Below are 24,698 nucleotides of genomic sequence, written 5' to 3'. Positions count from 1 at the left end.
ACGTTGGGTGTGTGAGAAGGACGAATCGATTCGATTTTGGTGAAGATCCAAATCCTGATCTGGATAAAACAGTTATTTTATTGTAAAAGTGACTCTTCACCATTTTGAGATATTGGGCCAAAAACGATATGTAGCACGATATTTCAAAAATGTATTTGGCCCAATATGTTCTCGTGGATCAGGCATTGCGCAGCGGAGGGACGCACTCCACCAAGTGCCCTTATGGTTTATTATTGGATTTTAATTAATTTTTTTAATTATCCTGGTTGGTTCATTCATATTTTGAAATAGGAACCAAGCTGCCCACCTCACCTGATCTGGTGAAATAGGGGCTAACCTGCCCACCTCACCTGATCTGGTGAAATAGGGGCTAACCTGCCCACCTCACCTGATCTGGTGAAATAGGGGCTAACCTGCCCACCTCACCTGATCTGGTGAAATAGGGGCTTATCTGCCCACCTCACCTGATCTGGTGAAATAGGGGCTCACCTGCTCACCTGATCTGATCCTTTATTATTATTCATTTTTTGGGGATACCAAGTTGAGACTCGTGTAAGAACGAATACACAGAAACATACAACAAGACAAGAGACAAGAGTGGCAGGAGAGGGAAGCACAAATCGTGGGGAACAGAGACAATAGGAGATCTGTGGAAGGGGGAGGGAACTGACGGGGTACACGTGGGGGGGGGGCAAGATGGCACCACAATATTTCAGGAAGAAAAACAGGGAATTTGAAGGAGATGAGTTTTAGATCGATTAACGGGGTCGTAAAGATCAAAGATTTTGGATGGGGGAAGATATGAGATGGGGTTGAGCAGATGTTTTGAATAACTGGAGAGAGGGGTGGGATTGAAGAGAGTGTGGGAGTTTGTTCCAGAGGCAGGAAAAAAGAGGAATGAAAGAGTGAAGGTGAGCAGTGATTCTTGATTTTGGCAGTTTCACCAGAAGGGGTTGCTGGCAGACCTTGAACGCTTTGCAGAAATATAGGGGAGACAGATCACAGACAGAACAGGTGGGGCGAGGCCGGAGAGGAAACTGCAGAAGACAGAAAGACCACCAACCTGCCTCAGATGAGAGGGAGAGAGACCCAATGACTCGGCTTCATCGCGGGAGATAACAATGATCCTGGCTTTGGAGGCCAGGTTGGAAATGTGGCTTTCCCAGGAAAGATCATGGCAGATAGTGAGACCCAGAAGCTTGAATGAAAGGACTTCTTCCAGAGGATTGTTGAGAAAGTAGATGGGGGAGGGGGTTCTAAATGGTCATTTTCGGAGAGACATTGTGAGAGTTTGAGATTTGTCAGGATTGAAAGCCATGTTCCACGTGTTGGACCAGTTTTTTATTTTATCCAGATTTGCAGAGAGCGAAGAAGCTGCTGCTTGCCATTCTGAGGTATGACAGATGGTACGGCAGAGGGTGGAGTCATCTGCAAAGAGATATGGAGGATTTTCCAGAGTAGGAGATATCATTGATGAAAACCAGAAAAAGAACTGGGTCCAGAACGCTGCCTTGAGGAACTCCAGCCTGGACAGGAAGAGAGGAGGAGGACTCCATTTCGGGCCACACGTTGACTCTGACAGGAGAGGAAGTCGAACAGCCATGGGTGGAGATGGCCTTGGATACCATAATGGCCTTCCTTGGATGGCCTTGCTCTGCTGCTCTTGATCACCTTCTCTGTTCTATTCATCAAGCTGTTTTTTTGCTTAAGTTCATCTGCCATCTGCTTGGAAACATTGCCGCTCTGCATAAAAAGGTGCAAAAACAGATCCCTGCAACAACAAACCAATCAGCCTTCTTCCAATCATCAGCAAGGTTATGGAATCCATCACCACTTCAGCCATTAAATCCTTCCTCTTCTCCAATGGCTTCATTTCCGATCATGAGTTTGGATTCAGATCAGGTCACTCAACCTGGAAATGCTGCTTCTGCTCTCCCAACAACGGATGGCGATCCTCAATGCCAGACATGAAATCAGAGCATCTCACGAGACATATCGTGAGCCTTCGATTCGGTCTGGCACCCTGCCCAGCTCACCAAACTCTCTTCCTATGATATTCAAGGACATCTGCCCTCATGGCTCGCAGACTTCTACTGTCGCAGCCAATGTGTGGCCCTTAATGGATTTCTCTCATCCCCTCTTCCTTCCAGGATTGAGTTCCTCAAGACAGTGTTCTGGGCCCTCTTCTTTTTCTGGTTTTCATCAATGGTCTCTCCGACTCTCTGGAACATCCTCTTCATCTCTTTGCTGATGACTCCATCCTCTGCCGTACCATCTGTCATCCCTCAGATCGGCAAGCAGCAGCCTCTTCACTCTCTGGAGATCTGGATAAAATTACAAACAAGTCCAACACATGGAACATGTCTTTCAATCCTGGGAAATGCTAACACTCTCACGATGCCTCTCCGAATTGACCATTTAGTAACACCCCCCTCCGCCCCACCCACCTCCATCTCCTTTCTCAACAATCCTCTGGAAGAAGTCCTTCCTTTCATTCAAGCTTCTGGGTCTCACTATCTGCCATGATCTTTCCTGGGAAAGCCACATTTCCAACCTGGCCTCCAAAGCCAGTTGCTGACTGGGTATCCTCCTTCATGCAAAGTTCTTTCTTGGCACACTTGAGCTCCTGACCACATACAAAGCTTTTTGTCAGCAGCCTGATTGAGTACTGCTCTCCCCTATGGACTGGTGTTCACGCCTCTCACCTTTTTCGGCATCACGCTGTGGAAACCAATTTATTTATTGAGGATAATTAGTATCTCCCGTGATTTGGCGGAGTCTTCGTGTATCCCACTCTCTTGACGCAGGCAGGTCGGTGGCCTTTCTGTTGACGTCTTCCATCTCTCTGACCTCCCAGGCTCTGTTTGAGATATGTCTCCTATGGGAATCGAACCGGGTTTTTGACCTTCTTCGACGAACTAACTCCATTAAGCTATAGCACGTATCCTGTTTCCTTATTTTAATGTCCACAACATTGTTTTGTGACCTTTAAAGGTTGTGCAAAGGTCAAATTTTTAAAGTTGTTGAATGAAACCGGGTTTTCGACATTTTGCAGCTCATAACCTGTCACTCGTACCACATCATGTTGATCATTTTTATAACTTGGTCAAACATTATCTCATCCTTGACTTCTGAAACAATGTACATCGTCAAATACCGCTCGTCAACCATTGTCGTCTTCAGACTTGTTTCAGTTAATTTCTGTATTTGTTCATCGCTTTGGCGAACCACCATCGTGAAAATGATCTCTTACCTTGTATCGCTTTTTGCAGCCCGGCATTGGGCAGGCATATGGCTTCTCCTCCTGAAAATTCATCGACACCGCCTTCAAAATGGTGTTCGAGTTAATGGTGCTCTCCATGGTCCATGATTCATCGCTATCTGACTTCTTATGATCATCTTCCTCATCGCCAAATTTACTTGCTGCTTCACAAAGGCACAACAACTCAGATGCACAAGTAAAGCATAAAAATTACTCCAGTGGCAAAATCTTAAAGGTCGTCATGATAAGCAAGTGAAGCGGAATAAAAACTGGGCCTTGTGACACTGCATCTCACTCGGGCCTGGATATCTAAATATCGGAAAACAAAATCTGACTCCAAAAGACCCACTTGATTCATAAATCTTCAACACGCTACATATTGGAGGTTAATCGTCAATTTTACGAGCAGGTACCAAAGTCTTCTTTGACCTTTCAACCACACAATGAGCAACCTGAAATATGAAATTGTAATTGCTCGGACAAATTTGCGAATGACAAACACAGCAAATGAAACCTCAATCCGCACTGGCATGTGATGAAGTGATCAAACAATATAAAACAAATACAATATCAAACTCAAAGGTCACTTCCTTAAAATAATGAGGATTCTCAAACCGGAAGGAAATTCGGGGCAAAAGAAACAATTAAAAAAAACAAAAAAAATAAAAAACCGAATGATGGTGAGCGTGAGGCCATCGCCATCAGACTCACCCGACACAGTGTCACAAAGGAGAGAGGAGGGTGGTGTATCCGGAGGGATGACCACAGACGTTAGTCCGACAGTTTTGTGGTTCCTTTTGGACCTTACAGGAAGATGGATGCACACTTCGAGTTGTGAGCATGACCTCGTCCTGGTTGTCTTTCTTCATCAACTCAGTGTTGCGTCGTGTCGTATCAATATGGGCCCTAGAACATACACATCCTTGTGCGAGATCCGCTCGGTAGAAGAAAAAGTGTCTAATATTCGAGCATTTGGGTGTGGAGAGGATGACCCAGGAAAGGTGAAATAAAACAAAACAATTTTTTTTTAATGTTTCTGAAGGTTTGCTGAAAACTTAAGGAAACACATGTGAGGCTCAGGATACTACATTTAACTTTCCCAATACCTTTTTGGTATTCAGAGTTCACATAGGCGACTGTTTAAAAAATGCTGCAGATTATATGATGCTCTGGCCAGAAGATACTGAAGCTGAAGTATAATTGGTCAATATATTGCGCCGTGTCGGTGATTGTCGGAGACCGTCGCACACCACACGATGATGCATGACTGGCACCAATAACTCGTCGTAAATCCCACCAGTGATGTTTGACTTCCTTCCTGTTATTTTTTTCGAACAGTCTTCCAAGCAAGACTGCTCTTTTGATAATCACTCGCATCTTTGATTACTTGCATTTTATTTATTTTTGGGATACATTGTCATGAGACAAAAGGGGGGGGGAGAGGGAAGGACAAAACAATGGGAAACAGAGAAATTAGGAGATCTGTGGAAGAGAGAGGGATGGGGTGGGGAACATGGGGTGTACAAGATGGACACGACAGGGACTTTCAGGAAGGAAAGCAGGGAATTTGAAGGAGGTGGGTTTGTGGTGGATTCACGGGGGTAGAAAAGATCAAAGCTTTGGATGGGGGAAGATAAAAGGTGGTGGTGAATGAATGTTTTGAAGGCCTGGAGAGAAGAATGGGATGAAAGAGAGTGTGGGAGTTTATTCCAAAGGCGGAAAAACAAAGGAAAAAAAGAGTGAAGGTGAGCAGTGATTCGTGATTTTGGTAGTTTTACGAGAAGGTGGTTGCTGGCGGACAAAGAGCGCCCTGGAGAGAAATATGGGCGGGACGTATCGCAGACAGAGCCGAGGGGGGGGGGGCGAAACCGGAGAGGAGACGGTCGAAGCCACAAAGACCACCGACCTGCCTGCAGTGAGAGAGTGAGAGGCCCAAAGACTCAGCCTCATCGCGGAAGATACCAATGATCCTAAATGCCTTGGCTTCCGCAGTGTAAACCTGAGAAAGGGGAGAGGCGGGAGCACCAGCCCAGAGGGGAGAGCAGTACTCCATCAAGCTGCGGACAAAATCTTTGTATGCGGTGAGGAACTCAGGTGGGCCTTGGAAGGACTTTGCAGGGTGAAGGATTCCCAGTCGGCGACTGGCTTTGGAGGCCAGTTTGGAAATGCAGCTTTCCCAGGAAACATCATGGCAGATAGTGAGACTCAGAAGCTTAAATGAAAGGACTTCTTCCAAAATATTGTTGAGAAAGTAGAAGGGGAGGGGGGGTCAAAACGGTCCCTTCAGAAAGACATCGTGAAAGTGTGAGATTTCTCAGGATTGAAAGACATGTTCCACATGTTGGACCAGTTTGTGATTTTATCCAGATCTGAGGAGAGTGAAGTGGCTGCTGCTTGCCAATCTGAGGGATGACAGTTGCTTCGGCAGAGGGTGGAGTCATCAGCAAAGAGATAGAGGATTTTCCAGAGTCAGAGAGATCATTGATGAAAACCATAAAAAGAACAGGGCCCAGAATATCGCCTTGAGGAACTCCAGCCTGGACAGGAAGAGGGCATGAAAACTCCATGAAGGGGCACACAATGGCTGTGACAGGAGAGTAAGTCTGCGAGCCATGAATGGAGATGTCCTTGGATACCAAAGGAAGAGAGTTTGGTGAGAAGGGCAGGGTACCAGACCGTATAAAAGCAAGCGATGTGCTGAATGAGATGGCTCTGATGTCATGTCTGGCATTGAGGATCTCCATCCATTGTTGGGAGAGCAGAAGCAGCATATCCAAGGTAAAGTAACCGGGTCTGAATCCAAATTGATGATCGGAAATGAAGAGAAGTGAACCTGGTGTTGACCATTAAGAACCCGGTGTTTGCTGAGCGAATAGGGTGGTGGCTTGGGATCCTAGTCCCGTTGGCCACTGAATTAACACCAGGGGGTTAACACAGCCTGTCATCCTTCCGAGGTCAGCAAAATGAGTACCAGTGGAGCAGCCAAAAGGCTGCACACGAAGGGAAGGGGAATTGACGGATTGATTAAATCTGGTATTGGTGCAGTGCAGACATGATGGGCCCAATGGCCTTCTCCTGCACGCAAAAATTCCTTGCAATTCCTTATATTTCCTTGAAGAGGAAGGATTTAATTTTCAAAGCGATGATAGATTACATAACCCTGCTTTTGATTGGGAGATTGCTGATTGGTCTGGAGTTGCAGGGATCTGTTTTTGCACCTTTTTATGCAGAGCGGTAATGTTTACTGATTTCCAAGCAGATGGCAGATGACCTTGAGCAAATGAGAGGGTGAATAGAACAGAGAGAGGGTAAACAAGAGTAGCAGAGCAGGTTTTACGGACATGTGGGCTGATGCCGTCTGTACCGATTGCAGAATACGAGTCGAGGTCTGACAGCAAGCTCTCCACCTTGTTAGGAGAAAAGGACACAGAGTCCAGGAACAGCTGGGTGTGACTGGGTAAGGTGAGTCCAGAAAGCGATGGGTTTGGGACGCACGATTTAGAAGCAAACACAGAGTTTAGGCATTCAGCCTTTGCATGTGCAGTGTCAGCTGTGCAGCCATTTCAAGTAATGGAGTGGATGGAGGGGGAACAACGACCAGAAACAGACTTAACTAGATGGCACCAGGATTTGGAGAAGGCAGACAGGTTTGAGAGTTCAGACTTCAGATTAGAAATATGTAATTTTCTGGCTCTCCTGAGGAGAGACACACACTTGTTCTGAGCTTTGTGGAAGGAACTGTGATTGCCTTGAGTTGGATAGCATTCCATGAGGAGAAGCAAAAAAATAATAATAAGGGAGGAGAGGCAAAAAACAGAAATGTTCAGAGACTGACAGACATTGCCACCCATTTTGTAATGGCTCGTTTAACCTTACAATATTATGTTTCAGATCCAGGGTCTGCTTTTATCACAAGAGAGCTTGTCGGACCTTTGCCCGACATCTGGTCCTGAGGCCGCCAGCTACGAAAAAAAAAAAAACTCTGCGGTCAGACTTATTGATAGGCAACTGTGGCCTCCAATTAGAATTGCCGCACTCACAGCGTTTTCACTCCTTTCTCGCTCTTATGTAACTTTTAAAAATAACATTATTTAAGGAGGATCCTAAATTGGAACAGCAACAAGGCCATCAACAAAGCAAAATAACAGCAGCAGCATATTAGCTCAAAGCATATGTTTTGAAAAGTAAATAAAGAAAGTATTGTTATGTTTGGGGGGGGGTATAGTGTAGCATGGTCCGTGGATGGTGAGGAGACATCTCGATGTAAACAAAATTGGGAAAACTGAGAGCGCAATTTGTAATGTGTCACCACATTGGGGTGGTGCTGTGTTTATGAGGTAGGGTTTACGGCTAGTTCTCCCGGTATGCGATTTCCCCCGTGACCTTTTCCTTCATTTTGGCATTTACGAAGCTGACGATTGGTATGTGTGACGGAAAAGGGAGGATGAGAGTGTGGAGATGGTGGTCAGAACAGATAGGACCTCCCTGGCTTATCCTCGACACTGTCAAGAGGGCTGTGTGATTCTCGTTTTTCATGCTGTGTGAATTTGCTCGCGTGCTGGAACAAGACGTTCGGCTGGGTTGTGAAGTTTGTACGTTTCTGAGAAGAGAAGAGAAGACAAGAGGAGAAGAAGAGCGCATCTCTTGGCCTGATCTCGGAGCCTCAGCAATTGTCCCATTGTTATGTTCAAAGAGAAAGGTGGCGCCCTTTGCTGTGAGCGGACCTGGTGTTAAGAAAGGAGTGGGATCGACAATCTCGATCGTGACAAGAAACTGTATGGCGGTTTGGGGCCCTGGCATTGGAGACCGTCTGCGTGAATTACTCCAGGTACATGAGCCGTGAGAAGCAGTGTGACCACTCATTGGCTTTTTCACAAGATCTTGGCTATTCGTTGTTCACTTTGGAGTCTTGGTTTTCTGTAGGTTTTCTTGGCAAATAGGTTTTCTATTATGATCGCTTTTCCGAAATCTTGTGAATTCTTTCATTTCTGAAAATGAGGAGTTGTCACACTGGTGAGAAGCGACTTGGCAACATTATTTGGTGCGTTTTCGCATGAGGTGGCTTCATGGTTCAACGAACGTGAGGCTCCGAAAGGTCACCTCTGGACACACGCCTGCGTTCCGGCAGAAAAGGGGGTAATTTATTTTATTTTTATCTTTTTCCTCACCTGTGTTTGGAACCGAGGAGAGACACCTCAAATTAGGATTTAGTTTGACCTCACATTTCATTTTCACCCTTGAGTTATTTTCATTATAAATCTTTGATTTATGTTCGTTAAATTATTATTTGTTAAGTTTACTTGTGTTTGTCTACTCGTTGTGGGTTCAAGAATAAACCCCTGCGTTTCTGTTCTGGTGGGCGCATCTGCCAACTTCCATCCCACGCGCCCCCGGCTGGACCTGAAAGTTTTAACAAATCGATGACACAAGTTGAAGTTCGTGTCTGTCCGTGCGTTTGTGGCGGCATTCGATGCTGCTTTTGCTTTTCTAGCCTGAGTTCGAATCTTGGCCCAGCAATAAACTGTAATCACGGTGTTTTCCAGACTGGCTGATTCATAAATATATGTGTGCCGTCCCTCCCATGGACATTAAACTGGGAATCTCATCACCAACATTAGCTGGTGGCAGTTAAAGATCCCATTGGATCCTTCGCGAAGAGTCAGCAAACTACTGCCTGCACCCTGAGCAAATTATTAATTATTGCCCAAACCTCAGTCGAATGTCACACCTGACCAGCTGGTTCGTGAAAAAAGACTTGAGCCAAACTTCCCCCAGCCAACCCCGCAAGAACGTGGGACTTCAAACAGGGCATAACATGATCTTTCACTGGCCATAACGCTTAACTCATCCAACGATGAGGAAGTGAGGACGAGCCGACGAGGGGTTTCACTGGACTGTTTAAAAAAAAATATAAAAAAATACGGGTGAAGCTTGGGCCTCTCATCGGGGCCCAGGGCAGCAATCTCCCCCAAACCCCATTCTCATCGGTGCTGATACCACCCACCATCAGTCCCAATCAATTAAATGCAATCACAGTCTCACTGGCTTCCATCGTCAGTGGTGTTGACAATAACAGCCTCGAGGCCGACCGAGTTGAAGACAATCAACGTAGCATGGCCAATTTACCCTGCTGAAATAATCAAGCTCATAATAGCTGAATACGGTTCATCATCGAAATTATGAATAATCACGACTCACTTGTGGAAGCTCTGACCGTGTTGTTTTACCCTAGTTTGGTGGTTTGTGCAGTTAATCGCAAAACATTCTGTCCCACTGCTGCTTCGTGACTTCCTTGAAGGTGCCGTCATCACACATATTCCAAGATGGCTGCCACAAATGCTGCGATAAACACTGGACCGACCATTTTAATGTACATATATTCCTATGGTGACATCACTTCCCCTGAGCTCAGCCACCATGTTTGTTTGAAATCAAGTGCACGTTGTCCCGTGTATTTGTTTGTGATTGGTATTGCAGTTCTTCTGTGAGCCAAATAAGTGAAACTAGAGCGGCACTCTTCGACATCACGACATTGACCAATATGCCTCAACCCCCATTGTCACATCATTATACATACTTGTACCAAGTTTGATTTAAATATATTTAGCTGTTCTCAAGTGTTACATTTGTACCTGACATTACCTCTGATCTTTGATCTCTTGATGCCAAAATCGAATCAGTTCATCTTTGCATCGTACAGTAAACTTATACAGTTCGGTCAAATCCCATCACTGTGTCCCAAGTTAGCATGGTAACAGAATTTTTACCGAATAGGACCTCTGACCTTTGATCCCATAATCGAATCAATTTATCTTAACATCATTATAAATACTTGCACCAAGTTTGACGTCGATCCCTCCAGCCATTCACCTGACATGACCTCTGACCGTCGACGGCAAAATCTAATCAGTTCATCTTTGTATCATCATGTAGACTCTTCCAAGATGGTAAAAATTCCATCACTGTTTCACAAGTTAGTGCGGTAACAGAATTTTACCTTGCAGGCCTGCTGACCTCTTGACCCCATAATGTAAACGGTTAATCTTTGCATCATTATATATACTTGTACCAAGTTTGACTTTGATCCCTTCTGCTGTTTTGAAGTTGTCACGGTGACAAAAACCCATCACAGATGGACAGCCAACCCATCGGACAACCAGAAAACATAATGTCTCCGGCGACTTTGTCAGGGAAGGCATAAAAAATAATTATGTTCAAATTTATTCATTCACTCCTTCATCCATTCCTTTTGCCACTGTAGGCACTACCACTGTCCAAGCAGTAACATTCACAACTACCTGGATATGTAGCTCATAGAAATGCACATGGGCTGCTGCTCCTCCAGAATTTCCACTGCTCGAGGGTCCGAATCTGGGGGACAAGACAGCAAAGATTAAACAAGAATATTCCATCAGGTGACAAGACTCACTTCACAGGTAAACAACCTTATTTCAACACGTAACAAGACTAACCTTGCAGATAAACAACCATATTCCAACAAATGACAACACTCACCTTGCAGGTAAAAACAAAAACAAAACCTTTTCTAACACATGACAACACTCACCTTGCAGGTTTAAAAATAAATAAATAAATAAATATATTCCAACACATGACAAGACTCAGCATGCAGGTAAACAACCATATTCCAACATGTGGTAAGACAAGCTGTTACAACTCCTTTCATCAGAAGAAGTTTAACGAACTTGGAATGTTTGTTGTTGCCATTATGAGCAACAACTCATTGATGTTGGGATCCCGAGCTGGGCTGGTTAACAAACAAGGGACTTTAAAAATGACGTAATCCAACGCAGAATGCTCGGTACGCAGATGCAGAAACCCCAAGAAACAGCAATCTTCGGGGAATGTGAACTGCTATTGTACGTGAGCAATAAGGATTGTTCCCTAAAATGGCTCTCAAATCTTGTAAAAGAAGGTGAAAATACTTGGAAAGGAACCTGAGAGAAAGCTGGGATGTGTCACTGCACAACAAAAGAGTTGGGGAGAGAGAGAGAGAGAGAGAGAGAGAGAGAGAGAGAGAGAGAGAGAGAGAGAGAGAGAGAGAGAGAGAGAGAGAGAGAGAGAGAGAGAGAGAGAGAGAGAGAGAGAGAGAGAGAGAGAGAGAGAGAGAGAGAGAGAGAGAGAGAGAGAGAGAGAGAGAGAGAGAGAGAGAGACCGTATCTGGTTTGGGTGCTCGCAGTGGCGTGCAGAGGGGGGGGGGGGGCAACGGTGCGTTAGCTTCGGGCATCCATTGGATGGGGGCATTCAATCAGAGAAGGATATAAGATAGTAATTTTAAAATTTCAGCGGTGATAAATCTATTTTTGGAGGCTCACCGCACTGCAGAAGCAGTTGTTAGCCCTTAGCATGGTGGACCATTTTTGTCTCGAGAAAATGGTGCTTCTCCCCATCGCCCCACACGTATGCACATGATGTACGTGGTGCAACCATCAAAAGCAACAAGCAGACGTGGCTGTTCGTTCCTGCGTTTCCTCGAGTCATAACTCGTCTTTTTTCAGCTTTTTGTGCATCTAGATTAGTTTTTTTTACCTATTCAGGTCAGTGAATAGCTCTAGAACCGGTGCAACAACGTTTTTATAGGTTTTATGGTGATATTTAATGAAATATTTGCATGAGATGTCGTAAGAGTGAAGACTGGATGATCAGAGGACTGCTATGGCATTTAATCTCGGAATCTTATTCCTTAACATGTTAATATTCGAATACAGATACCACTAATTTGCAAGTCTATGATAAAAATTGCACAAAATTATCAGTGGAGAATCAGTGCAAAATAATTTGATACGAAGGAACAAAGAAATGAAATATGGTTTATCCGTCTGCAACTGACCGATTGTTCACCATTTTCTTCCCATTTTCTCATGCGTCATGGTTTTTGAGATAGAAAATGAAATGTTACGAGTATTTCGTGTGCTTATTCTTATCGAGTTTCAGAATTATTGCAGTATAGTTTATTCTCCACAAACACGCCATGTCCACAACACAGCGCCTTCATCAGCAAACAGCGGCAAAATGCCATTGTTACGAACTCGCGGCGCAACAGGAGGAGCCACATTCCAGCGCGTGTGCAATCAGCCGTCCAAACGGCCGATTTGCATAAACGGATCAAGACGGGCTTTACCCTGGAAAAGGCCAGCCAATCAGAGGTGAAAGGGGCGGAGCCAGCCTGGGGTGAAGGTTCAGAGGTGAAAGGGGGAAGCGCCGATTTCGGGTGGCGAAACCACCAATGCTTTTCCCCTCGGGCTATAAAAAGCCGCGTTGGCAACGTGCAGGGAGTTGGTGGTGGAGCTGTTATCTATAACAATATTGTTGTTTTAATTTTAATGATTTAATGGTTTTATCTCCAACGAAGATATTTTTGTTCTCTTATAATCTACAAATACAAGAATGAATATTTGTTCAAGAGAAAATAAGCTTGTCTCAGAAGTGTGCAAGTTCGAAATCACTTTGTACATATTTTTTAAAAAAAAATTTCAGATGTCTCAGATGAAGAAAGTACAACCGAGTGGAGCACAGAACAGGAAAAAAAGAGGGGCAGAGTCGAAGATGAGTCCCATCAAAGAGGGCCATTCGATGCATGGATAAAAAGAAGTAAAGAAGAAGTAGGAGAACCTGGAGAAGTAAAAGATGATGTCGGTGCAGAGAAGGATTTTTCTGATACGGATTCAGCTCAGTCAGAATTTAATACTCTCTCTCCTCAGTCTCATTGTCAGGATGATGATCCATGTGAAGAAAATACAGAAGATTTTAGCATATTTTTGCAAAGAAGCGATTTTGGCTGTTTGAAGAAACCGATTCCAGATCATTTGAAGATGACAATATTAGAACATGGCCCTGAAAGATATCAGAATAAAAGTGGTCCATTTGCTGAGAAGGATGGGAGCTCATTTTCCAAACAGTGGTTTGATAAAGTTTCCACAAAACGGAGAAATTGTGGAGAGAAAATGGTTGTTATACTCTCCATATCGGAAAGCATGCTTCTATTTTGTTTGCTTTCTGTTTTCAAAGGAGCATTTGTCATCTGTGTCAGACTTTGGAAAGGAAGACGGTTTCTCCACATGGAGAAAATTAAATCTCATAGAGCATAGAGCATGAGGGAATATCTGAACCTCCTAGTTCGACTCCATCATTCAACTACGATAGATGCTGAACTTCAACAGCAAATGTCTGCTGAAAAGAAAAGATGGAAAGCTATAACTGAACGGATTGTTGAGGTTATATCCTTTCTGGCAAAACAGAATCTGGCCTATCGTAGACATCGAGGAGAAGGAATATCTGGGTTATCAGTGCCAGGGGAGACAGTCAGTGAAAATACAGGAAACTTTCTAGCAACAATCAGACTTTTGGCCAAATATGATGACATCTTAGCAAAACACTTGCAGAGAGAGAAAGAGAAACAAAAAAGTGTCACCTACTTGTCCAACAGAATTCAAAACAAAATAATCAATCTTCTTGGTGAAACTGTCAAGAAAAATATAATTTCCGAAATTAAGGATGCAAAATATTTTAGCATAATGCTGGATTCAACTCCAGATATTGCCCATGAATATCAGGTTTCTGAAATTCTGCGACACGTTGATATTGATGAAAACAGAAAAGTAGAAATAAAGGAGACATTTCTGGGATTTTTTCAAGTCAACAAGAAAGATACAGTCAGCCTGGTAAATGAAATTCAGGAAAAATTGGAAGAAGACAAAATTTCCATGAATGACTGTCATGGTCAAGCATATGATAAGGCAGCAGTTATGGCTGGAGTGAGAGGAGGTGTTCAACAAAAAATTCTTGAAGTTAACCCAAAAGCTGTGTTTGTGAACTGCGAGAACCACAGCCTCAATTTGGCCTGTGTCCATGCAAGTGAGGTGCAACCTGTTGTTACATTTTTTGGCATTCTGGAAAAACTTTACTTTTTTTCTTCATCTACTTCTCGTTGGGAAGTGTGAAAATCTTTTGTCACTCGGACTGTGAAAAGACAGTGTGACACAAGATGGAGTTCAGCCATGATGCTGTGCAAGTAATCCACGAAGAGTGTGACAACGTTATTGCAAGCCTTCAACACCTGCTGGAAGAAGAATTTTCAAGGGAAACGAAATCTGATGCAGGATCGCAACTGAACTCTATTCAACAGTTCCCGTTTATAGCTTTATTAAATTTTTGGTACTCAGTTTTATCATCAGTGGAGAAAGTCTCAAAACGTTTGCAGGATCCGAAAATGGGGTTCCATGAAGCTTCTTGTGATCTGAGAGGACTTATTCATATCTTGAATTTGAAGAATGACGAAATTATCCACAATGCAATATATTTCGCCAATGAATATTGTGAAAATTGGGGAATACCAATTGCACGAACAAGGAGAAGAAGAATAATGCCTGGAGAGTAAGCAAGAGATTGTGGACTGACGGCACAAGAAGAAATGAATGGAGTAATGGTAGAGATTGTGAACAGATTAAAAATTGAAATTTAAGACTGCAGTGTCCGTCTTCAAAGACTCAGTGTCCGATTTTCTTTTCTTCTGAACTTGAATTCAGGAGTGATTGAAGATGAACAAGAAAGAGAGAAATTAAAAAAGGAATGTTCAGACTTTGCAAATTATTATGACAATGATGTGGTTGCAATTCAGTTATATGACGAAATTATTGATTTTGTGATGCTCCTTCGAGCTGGAGGGAATAGAGTTCCCCCTGATCCTAAAGATGCTCTGGAGTCTTTACTGCACTATGGGAGGGATGTCTTTCCAACGCTGTGTGTTTCATACAGATTACTGCTTACAATCGCATTTTCAGTCGCAAGCTGTGAAAGGTCATTTTCAAAACTGAAATTAATAAAAACATATCTGAGGTCTTTTATGTGACAGGAGTGACTGACCAACCTGGCTTTAATAAGCATTGAAAAATAATTTCTCACAGCTGATGTAAAAAATGAAGTAGTTCAGGTGTTTTGTGACAGGAGGTATCATTTGGGGAAAAGAACTTAATAAATTTTATTGATTTATATTAAAATCGAATAAAGCGTTTATTTCATGTTTCATCTGTGTTTATATATTCAAAATGTTTTCCTTTCTCATAATATTTCTCAGTATATTAGGCCTTATACTTGAGTCTTTGGGGCATACGATCAAGATTTGCCCCGGGCATCAGCAGACCTCTGCATGCCACTGGTGCTTCGTAACAGCAATCATCCAACAATCCATTGGGAGCGTACTCTGTGCAGAGTATTGGCGCTGTCTAAGCAGTCTCCTGGGCGATTGGGCACAATCCTGGACGGGTCGCCACTCCAACGCAGAATACCAGTGTAGATACATTTTTATCATTATGGGTTTGAAGGTGATGAAATAAATAAATTGATGATAGTTAAAACTTGGGATTAAAATGAAAATGTTAAACCTGAAATAAAATGTACTCAAATATGATATGATGTTTTTAAGTGTGTATCCATCTGGAATTAACATAATTATATTTCTCCTTTGTATGGAAAGATCACCTGTATATTAAAAGTGTAAACAGGTTGAACTTTGCCAATTAGTTGAATGTAAGAAGAATTGCCTATCATTCCAAAGCTATCAAAAGGAATTTTTATAAAAGACACAAACAAGTTAGAATGTGGATTTAAGATGATGTCCAGATGTATCCACTAAGTTCTCATCGTTTCAAGATAATATATCTTCCCAATTTTGGGAGAAGCAGACTGACTTTTGACCGACATATGATGGAAACTTGTTTTAACGACCATAAGAGTTGGTGTTTTACGTCATTCCAGCATTCTGTGCATTTTCTGTATTAGGAAAAGATTAACATGTCTGGATTTGAAATATGTGTTACAACCATTCAAGCAGGAGCTGTCCAAGAAGACTGAAGATAAGCTTCACCTGGAAGATGTCAAGATCAGACAAACAGGTGCCAGTGCCAGAGATGATTAAAAAAACTGTCTTACTGAAAATTATATAAGGACTAAGATTCTCCATTTGTATTTGAGAGATCTGGATGATGAGTTTGTCTGTTCAGAATCTCCGATACACACATGATAATTAAGTATTTGTTTGTTTAATAAATAAATGCTTAAATTGTAATGATGACTGAGAATTCTTCGACAACCAGCAAGCTGGCACTCATTTTTGCCAACCTCAGAATGATGACAGGCTGAGTCAACCCCACCTGATATGACTTCAACAGCCAAGCGGGATTTGAACTCAGGACTGAGGATCCCAAGCCCACCACTCTTGCCATTAAGCCCACACCAGGCATGTAACAGCGATGGGAAGGTCACATCTCGGGGTTGTGGATTCACAGGGCAAGTTTTAAAATGATATTTATAATTAATCGTGTTGGGGGAGGGGGGAGCTACAGGAACTGTGAGAGCTGTAATAAATATAATTGTTTCTTGGGATCCAGGGTCACAAGATAAATTACACTAGATTTTTGCATCTGTTGCTGAAGGGAGATGTGGTGTGTGTGTGTGTGTGTGTGTGCGTGTGTGTGCGTGTGTGTGTGTGCGTGTGTGTGCGTGTGTGTGCGTGTGTGTGCGTGTGTGTGCGTGTGTGTGCGTGTGTGTGCGTGTGTGCGCGTGCGTGCGCGTGCGTGCGCGTGCGTGCGCGCGTGCGCGTGCGCGCGTGCGCGTGCATTTTCAGGACATGGAAGAAACTCAACCCTTAACTTCCACGGATATTCTGTGTATTTCAATGCATTTTCGTGAGTCCGATTTGCATCGAGGAACACAACAATTATTGTTGTGTTGGAATTGGCACTCTTTCATTGAAATGCCGAAAAATATGTTTAAAAGTTGAATTACAGATTTCACACCAGCAATGACAGGTTAAAAGATTCCCAGTTAATCGAAGTTAAAGGCCTGGTCACACCGTGACGTTTTAGCCAGCGATGGCAACGTATTAAAATGTATGTAAAACGCTGGATTACGTTGAACTTTTGATGTTTTTTTTTAAAGATTCGAACGTATTCATAGCGACTTGGTCTTATGTATAACGTATTGGTAATGGACACAGAACGTTTCGTTGTGTTATAGATAACTTATACCAACGAATGCTGAACCTGTTGTCGGCCTACACAACCGATGCCCAACGATAGTCTAACTTCGGCATAGCGCGTTGCACGCATCGCCGACGATGTCGTGACGTAGCCTATTAAAAGGCTGACGCACAACGATTCGAATCATAACTGCCGTAGAAATGGAAGTGTCAACATCGCGGTCACACCTTGGCGATCTTGCCAGCGTATGCCGACCTAAGAAAAATGTGTCTAAAACGTTGGGGCAAGTCAAATACGGTATGAGTAAGTTTGGTATACGTGAGTAGAACGCTAAAGTACGCTATCATACGTCGTAGTAAGTAGAGTACGTCAAGAAATTTTAAACATGTTCAAAATTTTACGACGTACTCGGCGTATGACACACGTTCCGCATGCGATGGGGATAAGTTGTACACACGATATGCGGACGCTTACACACGTCCACAAAGGCTACTTATAAGTCGAAACACGTCGCGGTAATGTCTTTTTTTACGCGAAACTTATTTCTAACTTATGTTTGACGTGCTTTGAACCAATTATTTACGTAGTCCCAACACACATTGACGTATGTAGACGTATTCTAATGACGTCTTCCGGTCGACAAAAAAAATAAATGAACGTGTTTGTAACTTACAACTGCCATATAAAGACGTGTTCCCAGCGGTTTTGGGAATTGGTATATAAAAATGGTGTTCACACAAGGGGAACCCAACAGTGTTTGAGTCCTTTTTGAGTCGATGTCCATGTCAGCAGTAACAGTATCAGTATCAGTATTAGTATTAGTAGTAGTTTGTTCATGTTGGCAGTAGTAGGCGAATGTGAGGGGGAGGGTGTGGGTTATGATGGATCGTCCTTGCGTCCGCGTGTCCACGGGTAGGAGACATCTTTTCACCATTGTTCGAAGTTCTTCGCGGCTAATTTTTTATGGGGCTTTTTCAACAATGAGCTATAGCTTGTTTTTACGATTTAGGTCTATTCATAACGGGTTGGACAAATGCACAATGAACTAATAATGTGCATAGAGCACTTTGATTACTTATAGATACGATATACCAACGAATAATTATCGTGAAGCCGGCGTTCACAAACTATGCCAAAGGATAGCCTAACTTATCCATATCGTGCGGCAGTTTATCTTTGCCGGTGACGTAGGGTTTGCTATTCATAGGCTGCCACTCAACGATTTAAATGGCTGCATCTCCACTATTGAAAGTAGACGCTTGCGCTCAACAATTGGATTTTTTTTTACACTCAACGACTCTCAAACGGTACCACTCAGCGATTTTCATTGTTTACAATGAACGATTTAAATTGCTGTCACTCGCCTTTGTTTTTTGACGCTGGGGTTTTGAAATTTGAAGCGTTTCTTCTGAACGTGTTAAAACGCTCAAACTCGACTATTTTAAAGAGACGCTGCCGATGGACAATTGGAATCATAGCCAAGCTAGACATCAAAGTGTGAACATCCTCGTCATGCCGAAGAAAAATTTGAAGAATGCTGCAAATAAGTGTCCTGGCCGTGGCCGTGGACGCTGATGCAAGGACGATCCATTATACTGACGTCTTTCAGCCTATGAGTAACTTAAAAGTAACGTCTGTCGATGTGTGGCAACGATCGCGTAACGTGCCAACAACACATTAATCATAGGTTAGAAATAAGTTTCGGGGACGCTAAACATTACCTCGGCGCGTCTCAACTTTTGATTAACTTACAAGTAGCATGTGTTGACGTCTGTCAACGATCGCAGACCGTGCCTACAACTTGTGGCCAGCGTAGCGGAACGTGTGAGTCATACGCCAGCATACGTCGTGAAATTTCAAGCATGAAAAAATTTGAGGACAAGCAAAAAGTACAACGTTTAAAGCCAGCATACAACGACGTATGGCAGTGTTTTTCAGCGTGCTCTCAATGTTATCAAAACTTACCCATAACGTATTCAACGTGTGCCAGCGTTTTAGAAAAAAAAATTCAAAAATCGGCATACGTAGGCTAAAACGTCAAGGTGTGACCGGGCCTTTACCTGTTAGTTGGTGGGCATGAAAGATCCCACAGTGTCTTACGGAAAGAGTCGGGGAGCCATCTCCAATACCATTGCTAAATTACAAATTCCAGCTCTCAGCCATTGGGGATATGGCATCAGCGGTTCTACTGCACTCCCAGCAATGATGGAACTAGCAGCCACAGGATGCACATGAAAGGAGGATTCTTCCACATATACATATATATATATATATATATATATATATATATATATATATACATACATACATACATACATACTGTGACGTCCACGGGACTTGAACAGTCCCGCCAACGTAGAATGAGCCGAAACGATGGAGGCGGTTTTTTTTATTTATAACCCAAACATGGCGGTTCTAATCGCTCTACCGCAAACGGGACGATTAAGGTGGCACGAGTCGCTTTTCACTGAGTTGATGATGTTTATTTGTTTTTATTATTAACCAGAAATAACAAGACTCGGCAAGAAGAGGGATCCGGGGCGATTCGACGGGATGGTGTGGGATCGGGCGTGGGGAAAACACAGACAATTCCAATGAATATACAGATCTCAAACCCTCAAAGACGCCAAGCACACACACACACACACACACACACACACACACACACATACACACACACACACACACACACACACACACACACACACACACACACACACACACACACACACACACACACACACACACACACACACACACACACACACACACACACACACACACACACACACACACACACACACACACACACACACACACAAAACGTAGCTACTTCTGGTGGTCAGGCTGGACCGTGGTGTGGACGCAACTGTCCCTGGATCAGCGTCGGACGAGCTGGCCTTGCTCTCGTCAGGGGGGGGGCAGGAGAAACCGTGGTGCTGTCGACCTCCTGGTCCCGGCCCAAGTCCGCTCACAGCCGCCAGGGAACCAGTTCTGGCGCCAAATTGCGAGCAGGAGAGGGAGGCAGGTCCGCCCGCCGTTCGACCCCGTACTCCGAGTCAGCAGAACCCCAGAGCCAACCAAGGTGAGGCACGAGGCTCAGCAAGGCTCCAAGACACGATGAAGAACACGATCGAATCAGCACAACAAGTGCGCTTCCCACGCAACAGCCTCCACACCAAAAAAAACACGATCTTTTTGTCCCGATCTTCTTCCTCTTTCTTTTCGACCCCGAACAGAACTTTTTTTTATCCTCCCGTCCTCGTCACTTCCAATCGAGCCGTTTTATTGGCCCACCACCGTCGCCTTCCACCAATCGTGATCACGGGGCGGAGCCATCCGCAGCCCTGTCATGTGACATCACGGCCAGCCTCCAGGGACTACTAAAAGGGGTCTACGCAGACACACTTACCCTATCCCGTGTCCCTATCTAATTACGTGACAATTATCATTTCCCCCTTGAAGAAATGAACATTTACTAGACAACTTATCACCACTGAATTGCTACTTATTACATTGAGATCCTGGTAAACTCGAACAGCATGGCATACCTAATTAAACATCCTAATTACCCTTTGAATGTATACCCCCCCCCCCCTCAAACGTAACAATATACATATATATTTGGGAGACAGATGGTGAGAGAGGGAGAGAGAGAGAGAGTGAGTCGAAATAAAAATAAAACCAATGTCACCCACAGGGTGACCCGTATCTTGCCAAAAGGTGACCACGTGTGACTTCTTTAAGGTCACACTGAAGTGAACAGAGCTGCTATCCACCAGGAGCGACTCCTTGAGGAATATCTGCCTACGAGAGATTCCGATGAGAATCGTTCTACAGAGTAACCATGAAAAATATGTTTGCCTCATAACATCACCAAATGACGTCATAATGTCTCAAGCTTGACATATCTCGAAAGCACTCATCGTGTTGTTCAATTTGAGTTGCTACACGATATGGTTCCTAAAACTTGAAAATTTGACCTTGGGGTCAAATATGTTTGACCTGAGGCGCTAACCATGAAGGTCATGGCCAGTCGCCACCAAAAATTAATCAACTGAGCGCCAGACCATGAACTATATTCCCATGAAGTTTGAAGACGATCCAATCAAAATTACTCAAAAAATAAGGGTTTCGTCGACTCCCCTGATTTGCGAGAGTGACCTTGACCTTTGACCTTGACCTTCAAAATTTTATGCGCTGAAAGGGACCTCTATAGTCCTTTGATATCCGAAGTTACAAAAATTTCCAATGATAACTGTGCTCTGCAGAGTGATTTATACATGATTACAGACAAAAAAAATAAAATAAAATAAAATAAAAAACATATTAAGGTCAAGGCCAATCGCCACCAAAAATTAATCAGCTGAGCGCCAGACCATGAACTATATTCCCATGAAGTTTGAAGACGATCCGATCAAAATTACTCAAAAAATAAGGGTTTCGTCGACTCCCCTGATTTGCGACAGTGACCTTGACCTTTGACCTTGACCTTCAAAATTTTGTGTGCTGAAAGGGACCTCTATAGGCCTCTCATATGCGAAGTTACAAAAATTTCCAATGATAACTGTGCTCTGCAGAATTTTTTATACGTGATTACAGACAAAAAAAAAAAAAAAACCTTGCCAAAAGGTGACCACGTGTGACTTCTTTAAGGTCACACTGAGGTGAACAGAGCTGCTATCCACCAGGAGCGATATCCACCAGATATTCCTTGAGGAATATCTGCCTACGAGAGATTCCGATGAGAATCGTTCTACAGAGTAACCATGAAAAATATGCTTTTGTCTCATAACGTCACCAAATGACGTCATAATGTCTCAAGCTTGACATATCGAGAAAGCACTCATCGAGGTGTTCAATTTGAGGTACTACACGATATGGTTCCTAAAACTTGAAAATTTGACCTTGGGGTCAAATATGTTTGACCTGAGGCGCTAACCATGAAGGTCAAGGCCAATCGCCACCAAAAATTAATCAACTGAGCACCAGACCATGAACTATATTCCCATGAAGGTTGAAGACGATCCAATCAAAATTACTCAAAAAATAAGGGTTTCGTCGACTCCCCTGATTTGCGACGAAGTGACCTTGACCTTTGACCTTGACCTTCAAAATTTTATGCGCTGAAAGGGACCTCTTTTGGCCTCTGATATGCGAAGTTGCAAAAATTTCCAATGATAACTGTGCTCTGCAGAGTGATTTATACGTGATTACAGACCAAAAAAACAAACAAACAAGCAAAAAAAAAACATATGAAGGTCAAGGCCAATCGCCACCAAAAATTAATCAGCTGAGTGCCAGATCATGAACTATATTCCCATGAAGTTTGAAGACGATCCGATCAAAATTACACAAAAAATAAGGGTTTCGTCGACTCCCCTGATTTGCGAGTCACCTTGACCTTTGACCTTGACCTTCAAAATTTTGTGCACTGAAAGGGACCTCTATAGGCCTCTGATATGCGAAGTTACAGAAATTTCCAATGATAACTGTGCTCTGCAGAATTTTTTTATGCGTGATAACAGACAAACAAACAAACAAACAAAACAAAAACATACAAGCTGACTAACATATCTTGCAAAAACTTCGTTTTGGCAAGATAAAAAAACAAAAAAAAAAAACACATACAACCTGACTAACATATCTTGCAAAAACTTCGTTTTGGCAAGATAATAAAAATGGTTTAATTACTCCGCCATCAAAGGTGAAGGAGGTTTTGCTTTCACCCCTCTCTGTCTATTTGTAGGTCTTTCTGTCTGTCTGTCTGTCTGTCTGTGTGCAGGATATTTCAAAAAGTTGTAGACGGATTCTGATGAAATTTTGTGGACAGGTTCGGTGTGCAACAAAGACGAACTGATTAGATTTTGGTGAAGATACAGATTCGGATGTGACTATTAGAATTTTTTTCACGATTCTTCACCATTGAGAAATGGGGCCAAAAATGAAACAAAGCACCCATTCAAAAATGGACAGGTTGGGTGTGTGGCAAGGACAGGTTGGGTGTGTGAAGATCCAAATCTGGATTTGTATACGAGAATTTTTTAAGTGATTCCATTGAGATATTGGGCCAAAAACTATATTTTTCTCGATATTTGAAAAATGTATTTGGCCCGACGATATGTTCTCGTGGATCAGGCATTGAGTGGCGGAGGTATGCGCTGATTGATATTTATGAATTCGCTTTGTGCCGCCACACTGTGCCGGTTGACTATTCATGCGTATTCATTATTGATGCTTCCCTGTGGCTTCGCCTACCGTGAGCCAGGAGACGCTGTGTTAAAAATGTCGCCTTGCCATGTGGTTTTTTGCCCGCTGCGATGAAAAATGCTTTTTGTGCCAGACTGTGGCCAACAACAGTGTGAGTGATGCGTTTTGTTTGTCGTTCAACACCAGAATTTTGTACTGTGACTTTATGTCGGCATGAAACAGTTCGATGCTCTAGTTTTACCGACCAACTTTGACAATTGTGTTACAACAACCTATAGGAAAGAACTTGCAACTTTGATGTGTAAACAAATGTAAAGCTCTGCGGTCTATTCTAGTGACTCTAATTTGTCATTATACCGTTACTCTGATCAGTGATTTTAATATAATCTTGTACATGTATAACGATCACCGTAATATCTGTGTCAACTTACTAAAACGTTTTTTTTATCTTGTCAAAACGAAGTCTTTGCAAGATATGTTAGTCAGCTTGTATGTTTTTTTTTGTTTTGTTTGTTTGTTTGTTTGTTTGTCTGTAATCACGTATAAAAAAATTCTGCAGAGCACAGTTATTGGAAATTTTTGTAACTTCGCATATCAGAGGCCGAAGAGGTCCCTTTCAGTGCACAAAATTTTGAAGGTCAAGGTCAAAGGTCAAGGTCAAAGGTCAAGGTCACTTTGTCGCAAATCAGGGGAGTCGACGAAACCCTTATTTTTGAGTAATTTTGATCGGATCGTCTTCAAACTTCATGGGAATATAGTTCATGGTCTGGCGCTCAGCTGATTAATTTTTAGTGGCGATTGGCCTTGACCTTCATATGTTTTTTTTTTGTTTGTTTGTTTTTTTTTTTGGTCTGTAATCACGTATAAATCACTCTGCAGAGCACAGTTATCATTGGAAATTTTTGTAACTTCGCATATCAGAGGTCTATAGAGGTCCCTTTCAGCGCATAAAATTTTGAAGGTCAAGGTCAAAGGTCAAGGTCACTTTGTCGCAAATCAGGGGAGTCGACGAAACCCTTATTTTTGAGTAATTTTGATCGGATCGTCTTCAAACTTCATGGGAATATAGTTCATGGTCTGGCGCTCAGCTGATTAATTTTTAGTGGCGATTGGCCTTGACCTTCATATGTTTTTTTTTTTGTTTGTTTGTTATTTTTTTTGGTCTGTAATCACGTATAAATCACTCTGCAGAGCACAGTTATCATTGGAAATTTTTGTAACTTCGCATA

At 42.9% G+C, this 24,698-nt stretch overlaps 1 protein-coding gene across 3 annotated transcripts in view; it reads right to left on the bottom strand.

Moving 5' to 3' along the window:
- The window catches only part of LOC147019191 (ubiquitin carboxyl-terminal hydrolase 2-like), a 39,984-nt gene extending 19,515 nt beyond the window's left edge, over positions 1–20,469 (bottom strand). The window contains exons 1-4 of one of the 3 annotated variants that reach the window (XM_085899518.1): positions 20,093–20,469; positions 10,561–10,633; positions 3,974–4,168; positions 3,254–3,423 (exon numbers count right to left, since the gene is read on the bottom strand). In XM_085899518.1, the coding sequence (XP_085755644.1) occupies positions 3,254–3,291 (38 nt within the window). In that variant the 5' untranslated portion in view covers positions 3,292–3,423; positions 3,974–4,168; positions 10,561–10,633; positions 20,093–20,469. Of the gene's footprint in view, positions 1–3,253; positions 3,424–3,973; positions 7,289–10,560; positions 11,215–20,092 lie in introns of those variants that run through there. The other 2 variants (XM_085899521.1, XM_085899519.1) reach the window with 2 other exon arrangements.
- Between the last annotated feature and the right edge of the window lie 4,229 nt (positions 20,470–24,698).

The sequence above is a fragment of the Eptatretus burgeri genome, chromosome 10 (assembly GCF_056783735.1).
Source record: "Eptatretus burgeri isolate ZD-2024b chromosome 10, Ebu_testis_v1, whole genome shotgun sequence".
Classification (NCBI taxonomy): domain Eukaryota; kingdom Metazoa; phylum Chordata; class Myxini; order Myxiniformes; family Myxinidae; genus Eptatretus; species Eptatretus burgeri.
The sequence above is the reverse complement of the archived record's forward strand: the minus strand, read 5'-3'. Positions and strand labels throughout refer to the sequence as shown.